This window comes from Amblyraja radiata, chromosome 18, assembly GCF_010909765.2.
Source record: "Amblyraja radiata isolate CabotCenter1 chromosome 18, sAmbRad1.1.pri, whole genome shotgun sequence".
Classification (NCBI taxonomy): domain Eukaryota; kingdom Metazoa; phylum Chordata; class Chondrichthyes; order Rajiformes; family Rajidae; genus Amblyraja; species Amblyraja radiata.
In genome coordinates this window covers 22,459,662-22,485,664 of record NC_045973.1, presented here as the reverse complement: position 1 = coordinate 22,485,664, position 26,003 = coordinate 22,459,662, and the positions used below count along the sequence as shown (strand labels likewise).

At 42.3% G+C, this 26,003-nt stretch overlaps 1 protein-coding gene across 1 annotated transcript in view; it reads right to left on the bottom strand.

Annotated features, from left to right (window-relative positions):
- dnah1 (dynein axonemal heavy chain 1) overlaps window positions 1-26,003 on the bottom strand; it is a 223,664-nt gene that overhangs the window by 182,128 nt on the left and 15,533 nt on the right. The window contains exons 7-15 of the mRNA XM_033036813.1: window positions 22,532-22,693; window positions 20,195-20,458; window positions 17,993-18,142; window positions 16,124-16,335; window positions 14,388-14,686; window positions 13,946-14,096; window positions 7,852-8,045; window positions 2,057-2,282; window positions 837-956 (exon numbers count right to left, since the gene is read on the bottom strand). Coding sequence (XP_032892704.1) covers window positions 837-956; window positions 2,057-2,282; window positions 7,852-8,045; window positions 13,946-14,096; window positions 14,388-14,686; window positions 16,124-16,335; window positions 17,993-18,142; window positions 20,195-20,458; window positions 22,532-22,693 — 1,778 coding nt within the window. The remainder of the gene's footprint in view (window positions 1-836; window positions 957-2,056; window positions 2,283-7,851; window positions 8,046-13,945; window positions 14,097-14,387; window positions 14,687-16,123; window positions 16,336-17,992; window positions 18,143-20,194; window positions 20,459-22,531; window positions 22,694-26,003) is intronic.

Here is a 26,003-nt window from a genome sequence, read left to right as displayed (position 1 = left end):
CAATTTACTTTTATGCATCCCCATCCCCATATTCGTACTGGGACTAATGAATTAAGAGAATCTTCAAAAGGCTACATAAATAGCATTTTCTCTAATAATATGCTGTTTGAGTTTCATCACCTTCAGTCATTATTTTGTTAATTGGTCCAATGAGAGAAAGTACAAAATAATGAACTATACATAAGGACAGAAAAACATAAAATAAGTGTACACCTTTCGAAAGATTAGGTTAAAAATTTTAAGAAGACATCAATTTAAATTTGAGGGAGGTGGAAATATCACATTAATTATTGCTATGGCCCTTTGGGGAACGCAATAGTTCCTGGGTTGTTGGGTTAATTATTGGAAGCAGGCCAGGTCCACAATTAGCAAGGATAGAAATGAATAACCAATCTCACTGAATAGAGGAGATGTAATTATGGTGAATATCTGGGGTTTAATTAAATCACTTTTTGGATAAACAAATATTAATTCAGTGCTTTCACTCATTTGCCGAGCAGAATCCAAAGTGAAATAGAGAGCAGATGCAAGAAATGTCTTGATGGACTCAATTGTATTTTCTAATACTGTTGTATAGAAACATAGAAAATAGGTGCAGGAGTAGGCCATTCGGCCCTTCGAGCCTGCACCACCATTCAATATGATTATGGCTGATCATCCAACACAGTATCCTGTACCTGCCTTCTCTCCATACCCCCTGATCCCTTTAGCCCCAAGGGCCACATCTAACTCCCTCTTAAATATAGCCAATGAACTGGCCTCAACTACCTTCTGTGGCAGAGAATTCCACAGATTCTCTGCCACAGAATAGTTTCTCTGCCACAGTATAGTTGTACCTCATTTGTTTTCAGCATTTCAGGAACTTTTTTCATCCATTCTCGGTGCTCTGTCAAATCTTCAATGGTGTTGGCCTTCTCAAACAATTTTCTGTTGATCGTTTTGAAATCATCATTGATCTAAATAATACATATCACATCAAATTATTATATAAAGACATCAAAATTGTCAAGTTATTTCCATGTTAATTCCATATATTGTTTTTCCCTGACTTGTTAATGTCTCTTTTAATTAAACTTGCAATAGCTCTACATCAGTACGTTAGAAGAAGCATAAGGGTACAGAAATTCTGAAGGCTGATTTCCATTCTAGTTTTGGTTCCACCACAAGTGAAGCATCCTTCTTCAAGATTAAAAATGTTTTACATTTAGTTCAGGGCGTACTGTGGGAGAGGTATGGGAATAAATAAATAATTTCTCATTATAGAGCACCTTGGGGTATTTTAAACAATTTTATGGAAATTAAAGTACTTGTAAACTACAGTTTGTAATGTCAGAATATTTTAATATAACAGGATTTCACAAAAAGAAACAAAATACGTTAGCCAAACATTTTTTTTGGGGGGGGTGGGTGTTTCTGGAAATGTTAATATCCAACTGATGGGACAGAGGGCCTTTCCACCCAAAAAATATAATTCCATCAGCAATACAAAATAGGATTCTGAATAGAAAATTCCATTCATGCACCCATTATCCTTTAATATAAGGATAAATTTATAAAGGATTAACTATATAGTCTCTCAGATATCCATTTTCCCATGTAAATTATCTGTAATCCATGCAGGTAAAGTAAAGATACAAAGTGCTGGAGTATCTCTGGAGAACATGGACAGTTGATGTTTCTCCTCTGCCAAACCATGGCAGATAATAGGTGAACACAGATGGTTGGACAAAGGTCAACCTTTTTGATAGGCAGATAGTTTGACAAAGGAGGATTCAATGTTCATACTATTGGGTTGCAAGCTACCTAAGTCAATCCATTGATAGGATTCCACTGATTCTTGGAAATCAATTATTCAGTCTATACATATGTGGATTTTTTTACTTTTGCTTTTAAATTTGTTAATTCAATGCCAAAGGAACAACACTCATCCAGGAATATATACAGGAAAACATTTATAAATGAGAACTATAACAGTTGGTTCAATAAATTAGAGCAATCATCAATTTGAAATTGATAACTTGTTGTATAGCAGTAGAGTATTCTAAAAATGCTTTACTTCCTCCACTTGCTTGTGAAGTCTTTTGGCGAACATTTTTAACACAGCTTGAGCCAAGCCATGGCATTTCTTGGCAAGGTTGGTTCGTAATGCCTCCACGTTGACCACAAAGGGCCCGATAATAATACTACTAGGAATTGTACGTTCAATGTTAGTTTTCTTCTTCAAATGCAGTTCCACTTCATGTTTTACTTCTTGAACTGTAGGTTCCTGAATGCTAAATGTGCTAAAGTATGCAACACAAAAAATAAAAAGCACAAATATTGAAATCTGAAGCCTTACCATATGAAATAATTTAATGAATAAAATAACTTTTAATGGATCTGCCACTATGTATATATCCATTTTTATGGGATAAGCTGCAACGGGGGTAAGCATTTTAAAATATGGTAGCAACATAGCTGCAAAACAACAAAAAAGCAAACAAAAGACAAACCACAGTGAACTTACCGTAAATACATCAGATCAATCTCTGCAGTGCATTCATAATTGGCCATGAGTAATAATGGACAATTAAGTAGTTAATGGAAGGAGCAGGTTCCATGTACATTTCCATTGATGATGGTGTCCAGCAATTGCACACTCTAGCCACAAGGCTGGAGCATTTGTAATCATGTTCAACCAGAAGTCCCAGGTAATGATCCATCAGTTTAAAATATAGAATATACAATAGTACAGCACAGGAACATGCCCTTTGACTCACAATTTCTGTGTCGAACATGATGCCCAGACCAACTCTTATCTGCCTGCACATTATCCATATCCCTCCTTTCCAGCATAGCCATGTGCATATTCAAAAGGCTCTTAAATGCCACTATCGTACCTGCTTCCACTACTACCCCAGGCAGTGTGTTCCAGGCACTCACCATCTTCTGTAAAGAAACTTGCCCTGCACATCTCCTTCAAACATTACCCTTCTCACCTATGCCCTCTCATATTTGATTTTTCCATCCTGAGAAATAGGTTCTGACGGTTTACCCTATTTATGCCTCGCTCATAGTCTCCCCTCCATCTCTGGCCTTCCAGAATAAACAATTCAAGTTTGTCCAACCTATCCCTGTGACTAATACCCCCTAATTCAGGCATCATTCTGGTAAACCTCCTCTGCATCCTTTCCAAAGCTTCCATATCCTTCTCACTGAAATACCTTCACCAGAAGGACTGCAGTGGTTTAAGAAGGCAGCACACCACCACCTCATCAAGATTAATTATGAATAGGAAATAAATGCTATCCTTACCAGCAACCCCAATCCTGATAAAGTGAATCTAAAAAAATAATCCTATCGAGGAGTGAAATCTGAAAAGTCTAAGACATTTTATTAAAAACTGTAAATGCTGAAAATTCAGAAAATGTCAGAAATACTCAAGAGGCCAGACAGGATCTGTGGAAAGGAAAAAAAGTTATTTTCTTGGTTCTGAACCCCTTCATCAGAACTGGAAAAGCGCAAGTTCATGTCAGACACTCCTAGTGAGAGGAGACTAAAACATTGTCTCTGGGGATTCTTTTGATTTCCTGCAGGAGACTTGGGTCGAGAGAGAGTGACTAATCACTCCAGTGAGAAATCCCAGTTTCCTGTAGAATAACGTGCACCACCTTTTATCTAGAATATTCAGACGAGTACTAGGTTGCAGTGTCCATGTTGATATACTTGTATTATCGAGAAACATGAGAAAATCTGATTGCGATATCTAGAAGCATAAAGACCTTGCTTCAACCTTGCATAAGAATATAGCTATTCTTTTCATCATGGAAGTATAGCCAGCTCCAACATTCAAAGACTTGATTTGCAACAGACAGAAGTATTCCAACATCTGAGTTCTGTGGGGAAAACTTTCACTGTTCATCCTAGTTCAGCCTACTGAGAGTGCTGCCATCATTGTTGTGAAGCATTCATTTTTTGGTGTTACGGATCTTCACCAACTGTCCTCCTACAGATAAGGATACTGATGGGACACTGTCTTTGTGTAGTGGCAATGGGTCCATGAATATTCACTGCTCTCAAGATGCCATGATGAAAACATTCACTAGGTCTATCAACTAAGGCCCAGACCGAAGCTACTCATGCAGAGGTAAGAATGAGGAGAGTTGATAGATGCATGTGAGCGAATAAAACACTGAAATAAGTGGAGAAATGGGACTGCTGGTAATGGTTTGAAAGGCAGCATGGACTTGATGGACTGCATCAAGTGCATGATGGATGGCCTCCTTCTATGTTGTAAGAAAATATGAATCACTATGACAGAACGACTCATAGAACACCAAGAATTAGAGCTGTACAGATTATTTTTATGAACATCTGCACCCTCACAGACAGCAAGTCCACCGCCTGGCTGAAGCCACTGGAGGAAACTGCATTGAAGCAGTCGGAAAGGTTAAGACTAACAGAAGTTGAATTATTAGATTTTTAGAATTAGATTCCTTTATTGTCATTCAGACCTTTCGGTCTGAACAAAATTATGTTGCCTGCAGTCATACACAGAACCAATAAAAACAAAACATACAATAAAAACAAATTAAATTGAAGTTGTGCTGAAAGGAATTCTGATGAGAAGTCAAGTCAAGAGAGTTTATTGTCATGTGTCCCAGATAGGACAATGAAATTCTTACATTGCTGCAGCACAACAGGATATTGTAGTCATAAATACAGATCAGATCAGTGTATCGATGTACCATAATCTATATTACTAAATCTCTGTTCTTGACCGCTTTTGGCCTTCTGTGCTGCGATTTCGGAGAGAACGCTGCCACCTACGGCCGTCATTTTTGGCCACCTCACTCAGAGCCCCCCTCCGCCACATGTGTGCTGAGGATTTTTCCTGTCGATGGATAATGACAGAGATATTAATGTTTTTACAAAATTCCCCATTCTCTCTGCTGCCCCCGCTGGCGGCAGGGGGGAGGGAGGGACTATAAAACCAGGAAGTGGTGTGCCTCAATTAATCTCTGCAAGATGGAGCTCTGTCAATTAGTCTCTGTCACTCTGAGCTCTGAATGACACTGAACAAATGTCTACAGCCCTGTGAGTACCCTTAATTTAGTTTGAAAATGAAAATATGGTTAGAGGTAAAAAAAGCACTGCCTGCAAATGGTTGTTTGGGTTTGGGTTGAAGTAAAAAGGCACTCTCTCTCTCTCTCCCCTCCTCTCTCTCTCCACCTCTCTCTCTCTCCCTATCCCTCTCTCTTTCTCTCCCCCCCCCCCTCTCCTCTCCCCCCTCTCCTCTCTCCCCCCTCTCCTCTCCCCCCTCTCCCCACTCTCCTCTCCCCCTCTCTCCTCTCCCCCCTCTCCTCTCCCCCCTCTCCTCTCCCCCCTTCCTCTCCTCTCCCCCCTCCCATCTCCTCTCCCCCCCTCCCCACTCCCCCCCTCCCCTCTCCTCCCCCTCCCTCTCCTCTCCCCCTCCTCTCTCCTCTCCCCCCCTCCCCTCTCCTCTCCCCTCCCCTCTCCTCTCCCCCTCCCCTCTCCTCTCCCCCCTCCCCTCTCCTCTCCCCCCTCCCCTCTCCTCTCCCCCCTCCCCTCTCCTCTCCCCCCTCTCCTGTCCCCCCTCTCCCCTCCCCCCCTCTCCTCTGTCCCCCCCCCCTCCCCCCCTCCCCTCTCCCCCCTCCCCTCCCCCCTCCCTCTCCTCTCCCCCCCTCTCCTCCCCCTCCCTCTCCTCTCCCCCCTCCCTCTCCTCTCCCTCCCTCTCCTCTCCCCCCCTCTCCTCTCCCCCCCCTCTCCTCTCCCCCCCTCTCCTCTCCCCCCCCTCTCCTCTCCCCCCCCTCTCCTCTCTCCCCCCCCTCCTCCTCCTCCCTCTCCTCTCCCCCCTTTCCCTCCCCCCCCCTCCCTCTCCTCCCCCTCCCTCTCCCCCCCCCTCTCCTCCCCCCCCTCTCCTCTCCCCCCCTCTCCCCCTCTCCTCCCTCCCCCTCCCCCCCCCTCTCTCTCCCCCTCACTCTCACCCTCTCTCTCTCCTCCCCCATCTTTCCCCCCTCACGCACCCTCCCTCTTCTCCTCCTCTCCACCCCCCTATCCCTATTGCCCCCCTCTCTGTGTCTCTGTCTCTCTCTGTGTCTCTGCCCCTTCTCTCTCTGCCCTCACTCTCTACCCCCCCCCCCCCCCCCCCCGCCTCTAGATAGGGTGGTTATGGGGTAAAAGGAGCAAATTAATAATATTAATATAATATCAAGGGGGGTAATTAGCGTGAGTGCGGGGGGGGGGGGGGGGGTAGTTAGTGTGTGACGTTGCATGCCGCCTCCCCCCCCCACAACCGCACGTTGGGGGAACAGACCCAACGGGTCTGCACTTGGTCTAGTATATATATATATATATATATGTATGTGTGTATATATATATATACATCAGTAAACAGATAAAGTGCAATAGGCTGTTATAGTTTATAGTTTATTTGAAGTTGTGTTTAATAGCCTGATGGCTGTGGGGAAAAAGCTGTTCCTGAATCTGCATGTTACAGATTTCAGGTTCCTGCAACCGGTCAGCATGCTCTCTACTGTGCACCTGTAGAAGTTCGAGTGAGTCCTCCTTGACATACCAACTCTCCCTAATCTTCTCAGGAAGTAGAAGCGCTGATGTGCTTTCTTTATAATTGCATCAGTGTTCTGAGACCAGGAGAGATTATCGGAAATATGCACGCCCAGGAACTTAGATGATACTTAGATGACATGCTGATCATCTCAAATTAAGGATTGTCTTCCTGGCCACATGTAGAACTTGTGATGATGGAGTTTCAGCTGCATTTACAACGGCAGTTTCAACACAGTTGAAGCGGCAAACAATAGAATGGGATAGTCCACATTGCAGATGCCGGAGTACGCAAGTGTAAATCATCTTAATGTGGGTATTCAGTGGACTCCATTTTTACAGCCAGGCAGGATGGAAGCAGATGTTGGGAAATCCAGCATCCTGTGAGTTAAAAGATTGATTAGAAGTTGGGTGCAGTGGCTTGTTTGAAGTGAGAAGTGAGAAAGTTGTTGGATGTTCTTTTGAAGAAATTATATGGTTGAAAAATTACATGTCAGGGGAAATCACTGGTTACAGAAAACTGAGAAATTGTAAAGGGCTGATAATATTATAGGTTGTTCATATATTGTGGGACGGAAGATCAACAAAGATATTGAGACGAGGACAAGAGATCAAAGATCAAGATAGGTAATGGTTCTGTGAGATTGTGGGTTGGAAGGAACGTTGATGGGATGAGCAATTACCATGAAGAGATCGTTGGATAGGTTGAAAAGAATATTCATCAGGGAAATCCTCAGGTTAGCGTTAGGGTTGAAGAGATTGGAAGTTGAGTGCACATTACAGGTGGATTGTCCAATTGTAGATCATGGGTAGGTGGGATCAAATTGTGAGTGATGGTGGAAACAGGTTGTTTAACACTGGATGGTAGGCATCTGCTTCATTGAGATGTATTTACTTCTTTCATCTGCCCAGTTTCCAAGGTCACAATCTTATCATCATGACTAAATAAATGTATATTTCAATAATAAACACACTTAAATAATAAACTTCTCATGAGTAGTTTCTCTTTTTGATAGCAGAACAGAAATCAGTGAATTAGATTCAAAAGATACATAATAATTTTTTTCCATGTCCTTACTTGGACATTTTTGTCCTCCAGAAATTGTCAAACCGAAACTCAATCAGTTTCACTCCACCTCAGCATAAAAATCAAAGCTTTTTCAGCTATGTAAGATCCAGGACGACACCTGCTTATTGACCTAATGGATGCAAACAATTCCTTGTAGTATAAACATTATCAATAGTTTGTATTCATCAGAAAAAATGTGATAAATGAATACTGACTTCATATAGTTGCCAACATCCAATTCATTGAGTTGTAAGAATTTCTCATATTCCTTGGCATAACTTCTCAGTGGTATCAGTGCTTTTTCCATCGCATTTTTTATTGTATTCTGTAATTCTTGCACGGGTGGCTCATTGTGCCACACAGACTCCAGTAATGGTGTTCCACTTTGAAACATCTCCTCAAGGACAAACTGGATAACATAATTTTGAAATATCATCAGGGAGATAGAAAGGATGAACAAGTCAATGCTATAATAGAATATACTCTACGTTTCACAAGTGTTCGTGAATGATCCACAACAACATACATGGTGAAACATTAGTCTTTATTTCATAAGTCATACAGAACATTCAAACTGCCAGCCATGCATGCCCATCTTGGCGTGGCTTGTGAGAGCTGGCTGTCCTTGTTAGTGTAGTACCGTAATACCATGTAATGGGTGGCACGCATATATGTGTAGTGGAGATTATAAATGGCATGGATTAATAAGGATCTACATCCTTCCTCTTAAAGAAGCAAAGCATATATAGAGTGGTTAGTGGAGTATATATTGTAAAACATAAAGTGTGTGCATTTCTTATTTTACTTGTACATGCTTGTACATATATGAGCACATAAAACTAAATGGGTCATGCACAGTTCAAGTATAGCCGGTAAACTTTCCAATCAGCGGGTTTGGCTTGCAGACTCGACCTGCACGTGTACGGTAGTACCCCTCGTGCGCCTCATCCTTCTCTGAGGAAGAAAGTCAGTTGTCGGGTGAACAGGGAGAAGACACTGGTGGAGATGGGGGCACCGGGTAAGGCAGGGATGGCGCTGGCACCAGTAGAGGAATCGCTGGAGTGGCATTCGTGGAGCGTGAGGGAAAACCGACGGGATGGTCAGCGTAAGGACGGGATGGTGCCGTTCATTAACCGGGAGGAGATGTTGGCGGGTGCATCGGTAGATGCCGTTGTCAACACTGACCAGGTATGAGCGTGGCTCCGTGGTTGACCCCAGAATGACACCAAGGCGGTCATAGCATCTGAGCAACCGTAAGCGGACAACCTGTCCTTTGTTGAGCGGTTGGTGCGGAGAGCTGGTTTTATCATAGTATTTTCTTTGTATGTCGCGGCGGCGTTGGAGCTGGGATTGGATCGCCGACGGTGCACAAACTTGTGGTTCTAGTAGTTGCTTGGCAATTGGCAGGGTGGAGCAGGTTCGCCGAAACATGAATCATTCGGCCGAAGATCCCAGGAGGAGGGGTCATTGACAGGGGCTATCACGCCCAGTGTTTCCATTCTGTCTAGTTCAGTCTTGACACTGTCCTTCATTGCGTGCGGGATTCGGTGTGGAGAGTGAACGACAGGTGTAACCTCCTTGTCGATTACAATACTGTATTCTGTGGGAAGCCTACCCAGCTGGTTGTCAAAAAGGTCTTTGTATTGTGCGAGTGGTTGTTGGGTCGGACTTTGAGAGGTAGATAGTTATTACACAGTTTTGCCGAAGGTGACTAGGCCCATATCATGGCATGCATCGATGCCCAGAAGGAGGGGCACTTCCCTCTAATAATTAAAAAATCCAGTTTGTAAACTCAAGACGCTAGATGGCATTGTCGTGTGACTTTACCAACCGGTAGCAACTCCCCCCCACCAAATGGATGTAACTTGGAGTTTGTTTTCATGACAGTTTCATTGTTGTGAATTCTTTGGAAGGCCGATAAGGATAGAACGTTGCACTGTGCCCCAGTATCTATCTTTGCAGTGACTTTGGTATTGTTGATACTGAGCAGTGTCATGGGATCACTGTTTTTAGACGGTGAATCGGGTATACATGAATGTATGTTTTGGCTGTCTTCTTGCAGGTGTTGCGGTTGTGGCTCGGCTGGTGCTGCTATTTCAGTCAGTGCCTCGTGCGAAAGTGTGGGCTCGAGCGCATAGAGAGATTGTTGTGGCTGGGCTCTGTTACCAGGAGCGCGGCAATACCGAATACAATGTTTTTTCTTTTTACAGTAGTGGCAGGTTTTGCTGTAAGCGAGGCATTGCTCATGAAATTTCGGGTATGAGCTGCCGCAATGACCACAGCTATGGACCAGTGGGTCGGTTACCCTACCTGGGGTTGTAGGTGGTTGTCGAGGGGTTGTTAATGGTTGTCACGGGGACCTATAGAAGGCATGGACATCGTAAACAGAGTGGGGTCCCAGTCTCAGCGATTTGATATGGATGTCAGTGACCCTGCAACCAGGCAGGCACGTTCAGCCTTAGCCAGTGTGAGCTCCTCATCCCGGAGTAGTTCATTTCTCACATTGTCATTCAGGATGCCATATACGAGTCTACCGTGGATGAGTATGTCGCGGTCCTGGAAGTGGCATCTTGCAGCGATGCTCTTCAGGGCACCGATGTAGGATTCGACCGTCTCGTCCTCGTGTTGGCTATGGGAAAATAATTTGTGGTGCTCCATGATAACTTTAGTGCGGAGTTGGCACAGGTCGCGGAACTTTCGGAGGAGGCAGGTGGGGTCTCTGATACCTGGGGCATCGGTATGTTCAAGGGGCGTAATAGAAATCCTGTGCCTCCAGGGCAGCCTCTGTACCCGCTACGTTGAGGAGAATTGATGTAACGGTGTGGGGAGCAGCGCCCAGGTGGGCAGCATCAATGAAACTTCCGAATTCCACCTCGAAGATGCGCCAACGTTCGGCAAGTTCACTGTCGAATATCAGAGGATCAGGTTTACGAAACGATCCAGCCATGACAACAGAGCGATTGTCTGTTGTAAAAAAATTAACTAAAATAAATTTAGGCAAAAGAGTTGGAGATGTGGCCCAAGGATTCTGACACAATGTCTGTAAATGATCCGCGACAACATACATGGTGAAACAGTAGTCTTTATTCCACGTCAGACAGAACATTCAAACTGCCAGCCATGCATTCCCAGCTCGGCGTGGCTTGTGAGAGCTGGCTGTCCTTGTTAGTGTAGTACCATAATAGCATGTAATTGGTGGCATGCATATATGTGTAGTGGAGATTATAAATGGCATGGATTAATAAGGGTTAATCTACAACAAGGCTTCAACTGTGGGAACCTAAGGTGTCGTCTACATACAAGTGATATGTTTGGAGCCTGCAAACAAGACTCACATAGAAACTATGAGAAAGATATATAAATACATGGGAAATGGAAGGTTCTGATGGTAGGGTGATCTGTTGTAGGGGAAAGTTCAAAACACCATAAACACCAGAAGAGACAAGTTTGGTTGAATGGCCTGTTCTGGTGGGCGGCGCGACTCTTGTCAGCAGCGGCCTCTGTAGTCCGTCTGTGTTTTTTTTTTTTTTTGTGTCGTTTTTATGTAGTTTTTGTTATTTTTTTTGTTGGGGTATGTGTGTGAGGGGGGTGGGGGTGGGGTGGGGGGGAGGGGGTAACTTTAAAATCTTTCCTCTGCACGGGAGACCCGACCTTTTCTTTGTCGGGTCTCCGTTGTCGTTGGGGCTGCAACGTGGAGCGGCCTCCAACATGAACGACCTGGGGCTCCAGTTGCGGAGCTGCCGACTACTCACCTCACCGTCGCGGAGCTGGCCGAGTCCGGAGCTGGTGGAGCGCTGCTGCGGCCCGACCCCCGGAGATTCGGAGGCTGCAACTGCGGGTCTGGCGGACGGCAACACCGGGAGCCCGTGGGTCCCTGCTGGGAGACCGCTTTTCGGGGCTTCCGCAACGGCGACTTCTCCCGCCCGAGTTGCGGGGTTGAAGAGCACCTGGAGCGGGGACACTTACCATCGCCCCGCGCGGCTTGGAATGGCCGCGGGACTTTGCAAGCGCCCGCCGGGGGCTCCAACAACAAGACCCGGTGCGCGACCTTGCATCACCCGGCGTGGCTTTAATGGCCGCGGGACAATCGCCATCGCCAGCCGGGGGCTTTGACTTTGACTCTGACATCGGGGGGGGGGGGGGGGGGGAGTGCAGTGGAGAGATAAGTATTTTTGCCTTCCATCACAGCGAGGTGATGGATGTTTGTGTAAATTGTGTTGTGTCACGGGTCTTTTGTTTTGTAATGTATGGCTGCAGAAACGTCATTTCGTTTGGACCTCAAGGGGTCCAAATGACAAATAAATTGTATTGTATTGTATTGTATGTGGTAAAATTCATTCCAAGACACATCATGGCTAATTAAAGGTTCTCCATGTAATGCTGGTGCTGGCTTGAGCAGTACGTCAGGCTCTTATCACCCATCTGTAAATTCCCCTTGGAGTTGCAAACTGTTTACATAGCAATACATCGCTAATCCTTCATCGTCACTGTATCTAGATCCTGAAACTCACTCCCGAACAGCATGGTGGTAGCACTTTCATCAAAAGGACTGCAGTAGTCAAATAAGATGGCTCATCACCATCATCTCATGGTCAATTAGGAATGGATAACAAATACTAACCTTGCCAGTGATGTCCCATCCTGAAAATTTGATATTTTTAAAAAATCCCGGATTAATTAAATAATAATACAAACTGAAAAAGATAAATGATAAGGAATATCCAGATTCCTTATCGGCCCCAGCTATGCCTGCCCTTTGTAAGGTACGTCGAACAATTCTTGTTTGTGGCATACCGTGGCCCTATCCCCGAACTCTACCGCTGCTACATCGACGACTGCATTGGTGCTACCTCCTGCACCCATACACAACTCACTGACTTCATCCATTTCACCACTAACGTCCATCCGGCAGCTGGATCATTTCCGACATCCCCCTGCCGTTTCTAGACCTCACTATCTCCATCGCAGGTAACAGACTACCTACCGACATCTACTATAAACCCACTGACTCCCATGGCTATCTGGACTATACTTCTTCCCACCCTGCTTTCTGTAAGGACTCTATCCCCTACTCCCAATTCCCCCGTCTATGTCGCAGCTGCACCCAGGATGAGGTGTTCCAAACCAGGGCATCGGAGATGTCTTCATTCTTTAGGGAACAGGGGTTCCCCTCTTCAACTATAGATGAGGCTCCCACCAGGGTCTCTTCTATACCTTGCAACTCTGCTCTCACTTCCCATCCCCCCACTCGTAACAAGGGCAGAGTCCCCCTTGTCCTCACCTTCCACCCCACCAGCCGTCACAAATAACAGATAATCCTCTGACATTTTCGCCACCTCCAACGGGATCCCACCACTGGCCACATCTTCCCATCTCCTCCCCTTTCCGCAGAGACTGCTCCCTCCGTAACTCCCTGGTCAATTTGTCCCTTCCCACCCAAACCAACCCCTCCCCTGGTACTTTCTCTTGCAACCGCAGGAAATGCTACACTTGTCACTTTACCTCCCCCCTTGACTCCATCCAAGGACCTAAGCAGTCTTTCCAGGTGCGGCAGAGGTTCTCCTGCACATCCTCCAACCTCATCTACTGCATCCGCTGCTCTAGGTTTCAGCTGCTCTACATCGGTGAGACCAAGCGTAGGCTTGGCGATTGCTTCGCTCAACACCTTTGCTCAGTTCGCAATAACCAACCTGATCTCCCGGTGGCTTGGCACTTCAACTCCCCCTCCCATTCCGAATCTGACCATTCTGTCCTGGGCCTCCTCCATGGCCAGAGTGAGTCCCACCGTAAATTGGAGGAGCAGCACCTCATATTTTGCTTGGGTAGTTTACACCCCAGCGGCATGAACATTGACATCTCCAATTTCAGGTGGTCCTTGCTTTCTCCCTCCTTCCCCTCCCTTTCCCAGCTCTCCCACAGCCCAATGTCTCCATCTCTTCCTTTCTTCTTCCGGCCCCCACCACCCCCACATCAGTCTGAAGGAGGGTCTCGACCCGAAACTTCACCTTTTCCTTCGCTCCATAGATGCTGCCTCACCCACTGAGTTTCTTCAGCATTTTTATCTTCCTCGAGATTTTTTAGATGCTTTTCCAATTTGACAACACTCTCCTACATCTTCCATGTAAAAAAAACCCAGATGTGTTAAGCTCTGCTAACAATGACTAATGGTACATGATATTCCAGGTCATAGCACTTCAGCGCATACAGTGTTTACAATATAGTGATTCATTTGACAAATTAAAGTTCAATATTCAATTTCGTTTCCAAAGATTATTAGGAAATTATTAGGAAAAATCACCATTATATTACCTTTTCTATGTGAGGAACATGCTGTGTTGCTGTGATTGCTTTATCAAACAGAGTCAATGTGACAGCTTTAAATCTTTCCAATGGTGTGCTGAATTGCACCCTGCCATTATCCAGGCTAAGGTCCAGAACAAAAATAGGCATCTTTCTGGGCCTGAAATATACAAGAACATCCTTAAAGATAAGACAATTAACAAACCAAATCCTAACAGTTTTGTGAAGAGCTACAAGCATTGCCAGGTCACTCCACTCCACAACTCTCCTCAGGCTTGGCATCTGGTTGAGATTAGAACCACTCACATTTTATCCTGCCCCTCAAAGTGTATAAATAATAAAAGATAAAAAGAAGTAGCATAAAATACACCATTTAAAAGATGTAGTTGATAGGAAATATCTTGTGTGGCTCTGGAATAAGCTTACATACAATTTATCTTGGGAATCTTACTTGAAATTGCTGTTAATGAGGTCTGCACCCCATTTCATATCCTCCGAACAATTGAGGGAACTGTAGCAGCCATCAATTATCATTTGAGTGTAGTTAACAAGAGAATCTTGCACAAGGTATCGGAGAGAGTCCTGAAGGTTATACTTGATCATTTCCATCAGCATATGCAGCTTAGACTTGCGATAAACCTCCCAGTTAGACTCCCGTAGGTTAAACCAACCTTTCCGAACATCCCATAGGCTGCTACGTAGAACTTTCTTCAATGTGTTGATCCAGCTGTCACTAAGAAATAGTTGTATCTGAAATCCAATTTGAACAATTATGTTATAAAGCTACAAATGGGCACTAAAGTAAGGGTTTTGTAGTAGCCTACCCCAGTGTTTAGCAAATTCACCAGTTTGCAATTTGTTAACTCCTTCTTGTCTGAGGTGTCAAGCACAGTAGACAAGCAATACATGAGAAAACATCCATTGGCTTCTAATTGACGATTACCCTTTAGCTCTGTGGTCAAATAATAATCAAATATAACAATACACCAGAAATATTGCATATCAGAGACTTTCAACCATCCTGTAATTTTAAGTGGGAATTCCAGTACAGAAATAAACTATACCAGCCAATAATCTATGTCAACAAGTATTTATGTTCTGTATAAGATTTCGTATCATATACTTGTCTCTGACATAAAAAGACTTTGACAGTCAGTGAGTGGTCAAAGTTTATCAGGATGTTCTCAGGACTAGGACATTAGAACATGTCTCCTGAAGCATGCTTTTTGGCTTGGAGCCCTCTCCCCTCAGCAAATTGTGGTTGTGATGGGTCAACTGAGCCAGAGTGCAAAATCAAAAAGCAGTACAGGGGTCTCAGGCAGCATGTTCAAGCAGTGAATTAAAAATTTCAAAAACTGCAGATGCTGGAATCCAATGTTAAAAACACTCAGAAGGTCAGCTGTTTTCCTTTCCAATTCTGTCAAAGGGTCTTGAACCTGAAATTTAGCAGTTTTGTTTTTATATGTGGTAAGCAATTTTGTTTTTATATGTAGACAAAAATGCTGGAGAAACTCAGCGGGTGAGGCAGCATCTATGGAGCTAAGGAAATAGTCAATGTTTCGGGTTGAGGTCTGGTTTAAGATAATTTTGCAGATGTTGAGGTTTTCCACAAAAACAGCATGAACCCCTGCATTGTGCCACTTTAAGCTATCCTTCAAGAGCCTGTAGAAATTCTCACCACAAAAGCACATTATTCATATTATGATGTAACCAAGATTAGGTACACATTTAGCTTCTTTTTATTTCTCTTCCTATATAAATAAATATGGCCTTATTGATCAGCAACAATACTTTCAGTAATGTTATGACGTGCAGAATTTTTCTCCTATACATTTTAATTGATCTCCAGTTTCTTGCCACTCAGCAATTCATCCTCTTACATCTACCCAGCCAGTGGACTTCCACATTACTAGAGAACAGCTCAATGTTGTTCTTGACCCCAACAGCTACTTTTCTGAGGAGGGGTCCTTGACCTGAAATGCTAACCAGTCCATCTTTCTGCAGAGGCTGTTTGATTGGCTGAGCTCTTTGTGTGATTTTGTTTTTGAACTTAACATGCACATTTTTATTTATTTTACATTTCTATCCACCTTTCAAAAATCTAACATCTAGAACGTTTTAATCCATAATCATCAATTGATTTGTTTCAAAAGTAACAAAAGGAAAGAGTGCAACCTAAACCAATACCTGTGCATGTGCCTGGGACTGAATCTGTTCAAATTCTTCTAATCGAACACTTTTTATGAAGGTTACAAAAAAAAGAGACATGGCTGCCACTTTATTGCACTCAGTACGCACTTTACACAAGGCTAATATCACTTCTGGTTTTGTCAACAGGGTGTTAAAAAAAAAAGCTTTTTTCTTTTGATGAAATGGATAGTCTGGGATTTGAACAAGCCCTGGGGAGAGAGAAAAACATTGTTATTAGTTTCAACACAGAAGGCCACAAACTCAGGGTTTACTGACAAAAAAATCCAGAAATAGATTGCATGAATAGACAGTGAGCCTCCCCAGTAGAGTTCAAAACAAATACTTAAAACCTTAGAAAGAAAAATCATTGTTAAGCTAAAACCAGAGACACTGAAAATCTGAGATCTCAGCAGGTCAGGCTGCACATTAGGAGAGAAACAAAGTTAATGCTTCAAATCGATGGCCTTTCATCAGAACCAGAAAATATAAAGGGTATTAAAATAAGATGCAAAGTCAAGGGAAGAGGGTGCGGTTGAGGCGAGAATAAAAGTTTTTTTTGTCAAAGAGTGAAAATCACTTCATTATGGTCGATGTTAGAGCTACTGGGTCATTGGGACAGGTCACTTAATTTTCTTAGGGACTGCAATGATGGAGGTTTCCTTGGAACCCTGCAGCTGTCACACTACTCAACAATGTACCTCGGTGATTGCCAATCACCCCCCCCCCCCCCCGGACACTCCTCCCACCAGGAAAACACTATGACTGTATGCATGTAAATAGATGTATTTATTGCTCATATTCTATGTCGCTCTTCCAGGGAGATGCTAACTGCATTTCGTTGTCTCTGTACTGTACACTGACAATGACAATTAAAGTTGAATCTGAATTTGAATCTGAACAGTAGACTGTTGAAGTAAGAGGTTGAAATTGTCAATGAAAACTGTGGTCAGTTGATTAGCACTGTGGCCAATTCCAACAGTGTCTAATAATAATAATAATAATCTCAGGGTTATCCCATGAGTCTCGTGCCAATTAGCATAGGAGTAGCAGATAGGGAAAATAACATTTGGCTGAAGGGCTGATATGGGTGAGGGGGGGATGGGGGGTAAGGCATGAGACACTGCAGTTTGTGACACAAAAAAGCTTGACCAGTGAGACAAGCTGAACCAGAACCATTTTCTGGCAGACTGAGTAAATGGGAACTAATAAGGAAGCTGGAGGGATCTACAAAAAAAACATTCAAATATTTTTTTTAACTGAAAAAAGAGCATCGGGAAAAATAAAGTAAGGAAGGATACACAGAGCAAGATGTACAAGAATTATCCAGAAGTACAGTTATACATATCAAGAAGGGACGTTGACTGGATATCTTTACTCTTGAGAAAAGGTGGCTGAGGGTTGACTTAATAGTTCTTTAAAGTTATGAAGAGTTTTAATAGCATAATCTAGAGAGAAGGTACAAAAAACTTCAAGCTCTTCCAGCATCAATGTATTCCCTTTATGAGGTTACCTTTAAGCAGTCCTTGTTAGGTTTAACTAGAACTCTGCATTCACAATATTGTACTTCTGCTGGAGCTTCAAGTGATCACCAAAACTGTTATGCTTGCTGAACAATTACGTTAAAATAAACAGTCAGCAAGGTACACAGTACGTGTATTGTAGTTAAGGAGTGCAAGTGGGTCATTCATTACAATCCCTGCAACTGGTTATAAAATCTCCTCAGAGCTGAAATGTCTCCCAACTGACAGGCACCAGCTAAACTGTTAATATTTCTCTCTCCACACATCCCATCTGACCTTCTGCAAATAATTTGAAAATAAATAAATTGAACAAAAAGTAGTTTAATCAATGAAGAAAAATATTTACCTTTGTTTGGCACTTTAATTTTCTTTTTATCTGGGAGAGTGACATAAGAAAACTGTTTGGGATCAGACAACACAATGTTGTCAAAAGTAATTTTATTCATAGTGCGATTATAATCTAGATGAACTTCCTGTTCTATCCATTTAAAATAATCTGGCAATCTACAAAAATAGAAAAGCAGTAATTAAAATATATCACAGAAATTTGTATTTAATTAAAATATATATTTTATTCTACATTGTAATCCAATAGTATAAGGCTACTTCAGATGTTTTGAGAAAAAATAGTGCTTAAGTAATAATTTATCTTAATTAATAGCTGAAATGTCTGATCAGGTTGAAATCTCTTCCATAAGGATTCTGATGGCTGAAATGATTTGATAGATTTTTTTTAATAAAGATGTGGTAGATACGGTGTAAGTTGAAAAAGGTTCTGCTTAGAGGCTAAAAATTAATGGTAGTTATTAATAAATCCAATGGGGAACAAGGAGAAAGATATGAAAACTGTGTGTTTACAATGGAGCAACTTGGACAAAAAAAACCCAGCTGTATTGGAAGCTTCATGGGAAGCTAGATGAGTGGATAATGAAAAATCAATGTAAGTGTAGATAAGATCTGATAGAAGATGGATAACCTTTAGCATAAACATTGGCTTTTACCAATTAGAATAAAGAGTCTGGTTCTGATTCTAAATAACATGTAATTCCGTTTGAATTTTTGAGGTACTATGTTACATGCTTTGCTTCCGAAATTGTGACTCCATTTCAAAAATTGGTTATTCACATGAAACAATTTGTGATGACTTGAGAAACAACAGAACTTGTCCATAAGTTGAAGTCCTAAATTGGGGCAAGGCCAATTATGATGGTATTAGAGAGGAACTCTCAAAAGTTGATTGAGGGTGGGTGTTTACAGGTAATGAGATGTCAGGCGAGTGAGAGACTTTTAAACATGATACAGGGAATTCAGGGTCGGCATCATCCTGTTATGAAAAATAAAGTTTGGCAAGAGTAGAAAACCCTGGACGACAAGACATTGGGGTTCTGGGCAAGAAATAAAATTGTCTTGAAAGTAAGAGAGAGGGAGATGATAGTGGGATGTTTTGCAGACTGGAGGCCTATAACAAACAGTGGTAATGTTGAGATAAGTGGTATTAATGACGTTTGAGAATGTAGGTGGCATAATTAATAAGGATGAAACTAAAATTGGTAGTATAGTGGACAGTGGTTATCTAAGATTTCAATGAGTGCCTAATCACATGAGCCAATAGGGCTGATGAAGCTGTAATCAGGCAAATGTGAGGTGTTGCATTTTAGTACAACAGGTAAGGGCAGGACATACACAATAAACGGTAAGCACTGGGGGAGTATTGTAGAACAGAGATAGCTCAGGGTGCAGGCATATCGTTTCATGAAAATGACAACATAGTTAAACAGGGCGATTAAGAAAGCATTTGGCATGCTTGCATTCATTGATCGTGCTACTGAGTCCAGGAGTTAAGACACTATGCTACAGTTGCACAAGACATTGAAAATGCCATAATTGGAATACTCTGTACAGTTCTGGTGGCCTTGCCATTACACTGGAAAAGGTGCAGAAAAGATTTATGCAGGTCTGGGGTGGTTTGAGATATATGGAAAGACTGGAGAGGCTAGGATTTTTGTCCCAGGAGCAGAGGCTGAGAGGTGACCTTATAGAGGTTGTAAAAACCTATGAAACCACAAAGGGCAGAGATAAGATGATTAGCCACAATTTTTTCTCCACGGTAGAGGAGTCTAAAACTAGAGGATATAGGTTTAATGTGAGGGGGGGGGGAAGATGTAAAAAGGACATGAGGAGCAACTTTTTCACATAAAGATTGGTACTCATCTGGACCCGGCAGCAAGAGGAAGTGGTAGGGGCAGGAACAATTACAACATTTGAAAAGCACTTGGACAGGTTCATGGATACTTAGGATTTGAAGGAATATGGGCCAGGCATTAACAACTGGAACTATCTTGGCTGAGCAACTCAATAGGCATAGACATGTTGGGCCAAAGGGTCTGTTTCCATGCTATATACCTCTGTGACTATAAAAATATAATATAAAAGCAGGTATGTTTTAAATTATACTCGTGAAAAGTGATGTGATGAAAGTTTCCTTTTCAATTTAGCTATGTGAATTGAACATGGGGAGTCTTAATGCAGTTCGTAGGGGTCAAACCACTATATACATACGCATATTTGTCGCGGTACCCAGGTGTGCTGAGAGCCCACTTCTTCATTTTTTTAAGACTTTTTTTATCTAGAAACCTAAGCCCATCAACTGGCATACAGTCAATATACAGATTGTAGAGCAGCAATGCTTCCGTCTTCTGGCGTAGGTAATGGGCGTGTGCTACTCGCTTTGAAAAGGCAACAGGGTCCTCTGCGCTAAACATCAGCTGGACCCTTGGTATCCAAAACTGATTAGGCAACTCCAATCTCTCACCTATAAGGAAAATTATAATATGCTCAATAAGTAAGGAAGAAAAATCATCTTCATAAAATTCAACTCCTCCATCAAATGCTGAGAATGTATAGACTTTGAACAGATGTGAGCTGTGGTTCCATTGAAGCACCCTTAACTCAGTGTGAGTAGTAATTCCATTACTACTACAGAGATTTGCATACAAATTCTAGGCTGATGTTTCAGTGCTGTTCAGAGTGGCTCCTTTTTTGGCATTTCTTTCAAATGAAACATGAAGCTAAGGCCCTGTCTGTCCTTCCAGATGAATAGAATATATCTCAAGGTACAAAGAAGCAGAAGTTATGACTTGTATATATCTCTCAGTGTCCTGACTTGTATATATCTCTCAACCAGCCTTAGAACCAAACATATTATCTCCACTGCTGAAAGTGGAATATGGCTGTGCATGAACTTGCTACCATGTTTCTGATATTATAATAGTAACTACCTTGTGTTCCTACATTCTTGTAGCAGAGATTTGGGGAGACTAGCTGGGACGAGTGATGCAGCGTCATTCTAAAACAGTACTCCTTCTGGCTTTCTCCTTTGAGCCTGGGATTAATAAATCCGGTTATATATTTGTCATTCTCGCAAAGAGCTCTTCTGTGGTAATGTGATAAACACTGATATGACTAATTCCTTTACGTAATAACTAGATTCATTTCTTAATGGACCAGAAATCACACTGTGTATGAATATTTATTGGTTCAAATAAATCAATCTGGAAAAGTCTCTTGGACATTGGTTGATTGTTGGGAGTTATCAGAAAGAAACCATGCAGATCTTTTTGCTGCTAATTGGTCAGTTTCTTTTTTTCACAGGACGTTACATGGCAAATTAGTGTTCATGATGCTTTACAGTCAAGATAAATAAGTTCATATTCTCCCACAGCATCTGGAGAATTTAAATTCAGTTGAGTAAAGACATTTGAAATTAAACTAAAACTAATATCAATCATTCTGACATAAAATTGCCATAATCATCATGAAAAACCAAGATATTTAGGGACTTAAATCCTTACCTACTCTGACCAAAGTGAACTCCAGAGCCACAGTAATATGGTTGTATTAACTGCACTATGATGGCTAAGCAAGTCATTTGGTTCACAGGGAGTTAGGAATGCACATGGCAGCACATCCTATGAATGAATGAATATAAAACCTTTGGGTAATGTGGCAAATTAATTTGGGCATGTGCATGTATTGTCACATTTTCATGACCTACCAATTTACTTTCTTCAGGGTTATTGCTTTGCATTGGCCAAGTGTTACGGAAGCGCAAAAAGCTTGGACAGGGCAGAATTTGTTAGGGGTATCCAAGAGGGTTTTCTGAAACAATATGCAGACAGTGGATGTGGTGATATACTGGGATAGTGGAGATATGCTGACGAGTACTAGGAAACAAGCCTGGCCAGATGACTGATGTTTCAGTGGAGGAGTATTTTGAAGACAGTGACCACAACTCCATAAATGAAACTTATGAATAAGGCTAAGTGGACCCTGGGGAAAAATTACAGCATTGTTAGGCAGAAACTAGGGAGAGTACATTAGGAGCAGTTGTTATTAGGTAAGTTCACATCTGATGTGGGGAAGTCATTTTAAGGCCATCTGATCCGAGTACAGGTACACAAAAATGCTGGAGAAACTCAGCGGGTGCAGCAGCATCTATGGAGCGAATGAAATAGGCAATGTTTCGGGCCGAACCCCTTCTTCAGACGATCAGAGTACAGGACTGGCATGTTCCTGTGAGGTAGAGGGATAAGGATGGTAAGGTAAGGGAACCACAGATAACCAAAGAGGTTGTACATTTTGTCAAAAAATAATAGGAAGCATATGTAGGTTGCAGAAAGATGAAATCAGACAAGTCTTGAAGCAAGCAAGAATGAACTCAAGTAGGCAATTAGACGGGCCAAAAGGGGCCACGAAATGTCATTGGCGAGTCGGTTAAAGAAAATCCCACTCTCAAGTAAAATGTGTTTTTGTCCAACGTGCATTATTCTAAAGCAGCAATTCTTTAAATTAAGTCGACAAACCAGCACACTTGGTTAACACCTACCAGTTTCAGTAATGCCACCATTCACTACTACTTTGTTTTTTTCATCTCGGATTAAACCATAACTATTTGCTTTCTGCACTAGATATAGCTTCCTTTCCTTGTCGTAGTCCAAAACACCAACAAAAAACCACCTGTAGCCAAGCGAGTCACTTTTGGGATCATCTGTAGATTAAGAAAAATCATTTATTTTTTAAAATGCTAATACTGATTGTCCCAACAAGAATTACAATATCATGTTTGCATTTTTATTTAATTTATCAAGATAATGGCACAACACTCAAATATTAACCTAGAAATTAAATAAGCCTGAAATGGCACACTCAAATATTTGTAAAATTGAAACAGATATTTCTGGTTTTCATCAAGACCCATTCCCTGCACACCATTTTCAACTGGATAATTTCTGAAGCTGAATTTTTCAATTCACTACCTCTAGTCCCACCTGACCCTTTGATGAGCTTTTATCTAGATATCCTCTCCATCCCCTAGAGCAGTGATTCCCAAAGTTTTGATACCAGTGTACACCTTAAATTTTCATAAGCATCTTGTCCCCCTTGTTAAAAACAATCATATTTCATTGAAAAAGTCGATAAAAATTGCATACATTTTTATTTTGGATTAAGGTATGCATGTAAACAAAAGTTTTCTATAATATAATGAATAATTACTAGAATAAAATTAATAAAGTATCCATTAAATAATTTTTAAATTAAAATAATTTATCATCAATGTGAACGATGAAATTGCTTATGTTGGGAAAGTATTTCGGCAAAATTTAGCTCTGTAGTTGTTAATTTCAACCTCAGTTGCAGTTCGACATCTAATATGCGTGTTGCAGTGCAAATTTATTAGGTGCTGGAACTGTCAAACAGGGCATAATTTCAGGTTTTGCTTGGGGTGAGGGGGTAAGCTAGTCTCCCAAGAGAGGCAAACAAGATTATAGCCTATCATTACATCCCAGCGTATAACGTACAATAAAACATATAATACTTAATTTAATAATATGACAAAATATTGCACGGTTACACTCACTAATTATCATGAAATATAATTATCAAGCAAGTAAAGAAAAATCCGGTAATCATGTATTTTTATAGAGGTGCCGGCCGGCACCAACTCACCCTGACTCTCCCGCAGCTCTGGGCCTTCACACACACACACACACATACACACTCACTCACCCAGTCACTCACTCACTCACTCACTCACCCACTCACTCACTCACCACCCACCCACTCACTCACCCAGTCACTCACTCACCCACTCACTCACTCACCCACCCACCCACTCACTCACTCACCCACTCACTCACTCATCCAATCACTCACTCACCCACTCACTCACTCACCCACTCACTCACTCATCCAATCACTCACTCACCCACTCACTCACTCACCCACTCACTCACTCATCCACTCACTCACTCATCCACTCACTCACCCACTTACCCACTCACTCACTCACTCACCCACTCACTCACACCTGCAATGGATCACAACTACTTCATTCGACGCCAGATCCACACCCTCAACAAACACTTCCTCGCCTATCTGGACTCTACCAAGGATCGCAAACTTGCTTCCCTCCAGACCAGTGCCTCCACCGACACTCCTCGATTCGACCGCCCGCCGGCCCGGAGCTCCACCGCTGGACCGCGGCGCCGCCTGCCCGACCACCACGAGGCCGAGATGGCCACCACGAGGAGCAGCAACCATACCGCATCTCTGACCCCCACTGCCTTCCCGGCTGATCCCAGACCCGGACCACTGAAACTGCTGCGGTTGCCGACTCTCGCCGCCTCCCTCGGGTAATTGCTGCAATCGACGACCTTCACTGTCTTCCCGGGGCCACCGATGTTGCTGCCGCCGACCCATATCTCTACTCCAGCCCCCCACGGGCCTCCACCAGTGACTCCGCCAACCCACGCCTCTCCACCAGCCACCAGCGGGCTGGAGGCGTCACCTCACCAGAGTTCCAGGTTCAGCACCAGGCCCACAACCTCCACAATGCAGACACCATGTGGTCTGACTCTGCTGGGTCCTATTGATCCTCCAGCCCCCCCTCCCCCCCCTCCCCCTCTGCCTACAGGGAACCTCAGTAGTGATGTGTCTTCCCCTTCCCTCTCTTTCAATCAGGTTACCCCGACCACACACCTGCTAGTTAAAATTCCCGCTGTTTTTTTGGGGCTTTATTTTTACAGAGATGCCAGAGCTGCGCTCTGGTGAAGTCCGGCAGCAATGCACCCGAGTTGTTGTGCAGGAGTCTGCAAACTACCCAAATACAGCAGCTATCACAACTTGAGTTGGAGAATTCATACAAAATATATAATTTATTTGCAAATATGTATGTATATATAAAATAAGTCATAACCACAGTATTTTTTTCTAATAATGAATCTATGTTTCAGTTGTTCAATTTGCTCGTGTTTGGTCCATACTGTAAATCTTTCCTATTCTCATCAAATATCTTTAAAAAGTTGTTATTGTATCTGCCTTAACAACTTCCCCTAGCAGCTTGTTACATTTTTCCACCACACTCTGAAAAAGTTTCCCCTCACATTCCCATTATATCTTTCCCCTCTCATCTTAAACTTATGTCCTCTCATTCTTGATTCCCTTATCCTGGGAAAAAGACACTGTGTAGCAATGTTACAAAATTTTGAGATTTAAAAAATCAAGTCTGTAATTTATCCCATCAGATAAAGCATAAAAAGAAGTTTAATTTGACACCTAATTCACTTTCATATCTCAAGTATTTAAAAAGTTATGGCCATTTTCATACTCGGAAATTAGCATCTTGTTCCCTATTGATTTTCTATGGACATAACAAAAAAGCTGTGATCGTGGACAGTCAAAAGCCCATAACCTTCTTAAAAATTAAGAGAACTGAATGAAATTTTCAGTTATCATAGATTGAACCATTCTGAAACAAATATAAAATAATATTACTTGGATGACCTGAAATTAAAGCATATAATTAGTTAGTTACCCAAGTGTAGCTAATTTCAAACTTCAATTACTAGATCTAAACATCTATCCATTTCTTAATAAATGATTAACATTTTTAAATAGCCTAAGTGTCCAAATAATATTCATAAATAATTCACAATAAAACATGATTTTTAAATCTCATTTACATTAATTTATAGCCCAAATGGAAGGAATTTAGTGTTTAATTGCTGTAAATTAAAGTCCATTTTAAATCAGGTTTCTAGGGGGATCCTGTGAACGCGCTGGTTTAGAACGTTCACATTGCGGTAGATTTGTGCCCTCAAATGCCCAGAAAAATACTGCGGGATATAATGGGCCCAAAATGAGCTTCTCGCAATATTAAACTTTGTATAAAGGGATCTTAAGAAGCCCTTTTTAATATAAAAATAAGCAGCCTACCTTCTATTATTTGCTCTATGCGACCCTGACAGCTGCCGGTGGTCGCGGGTTTAGAGATTGATTTTTAAACTACTATAACTATT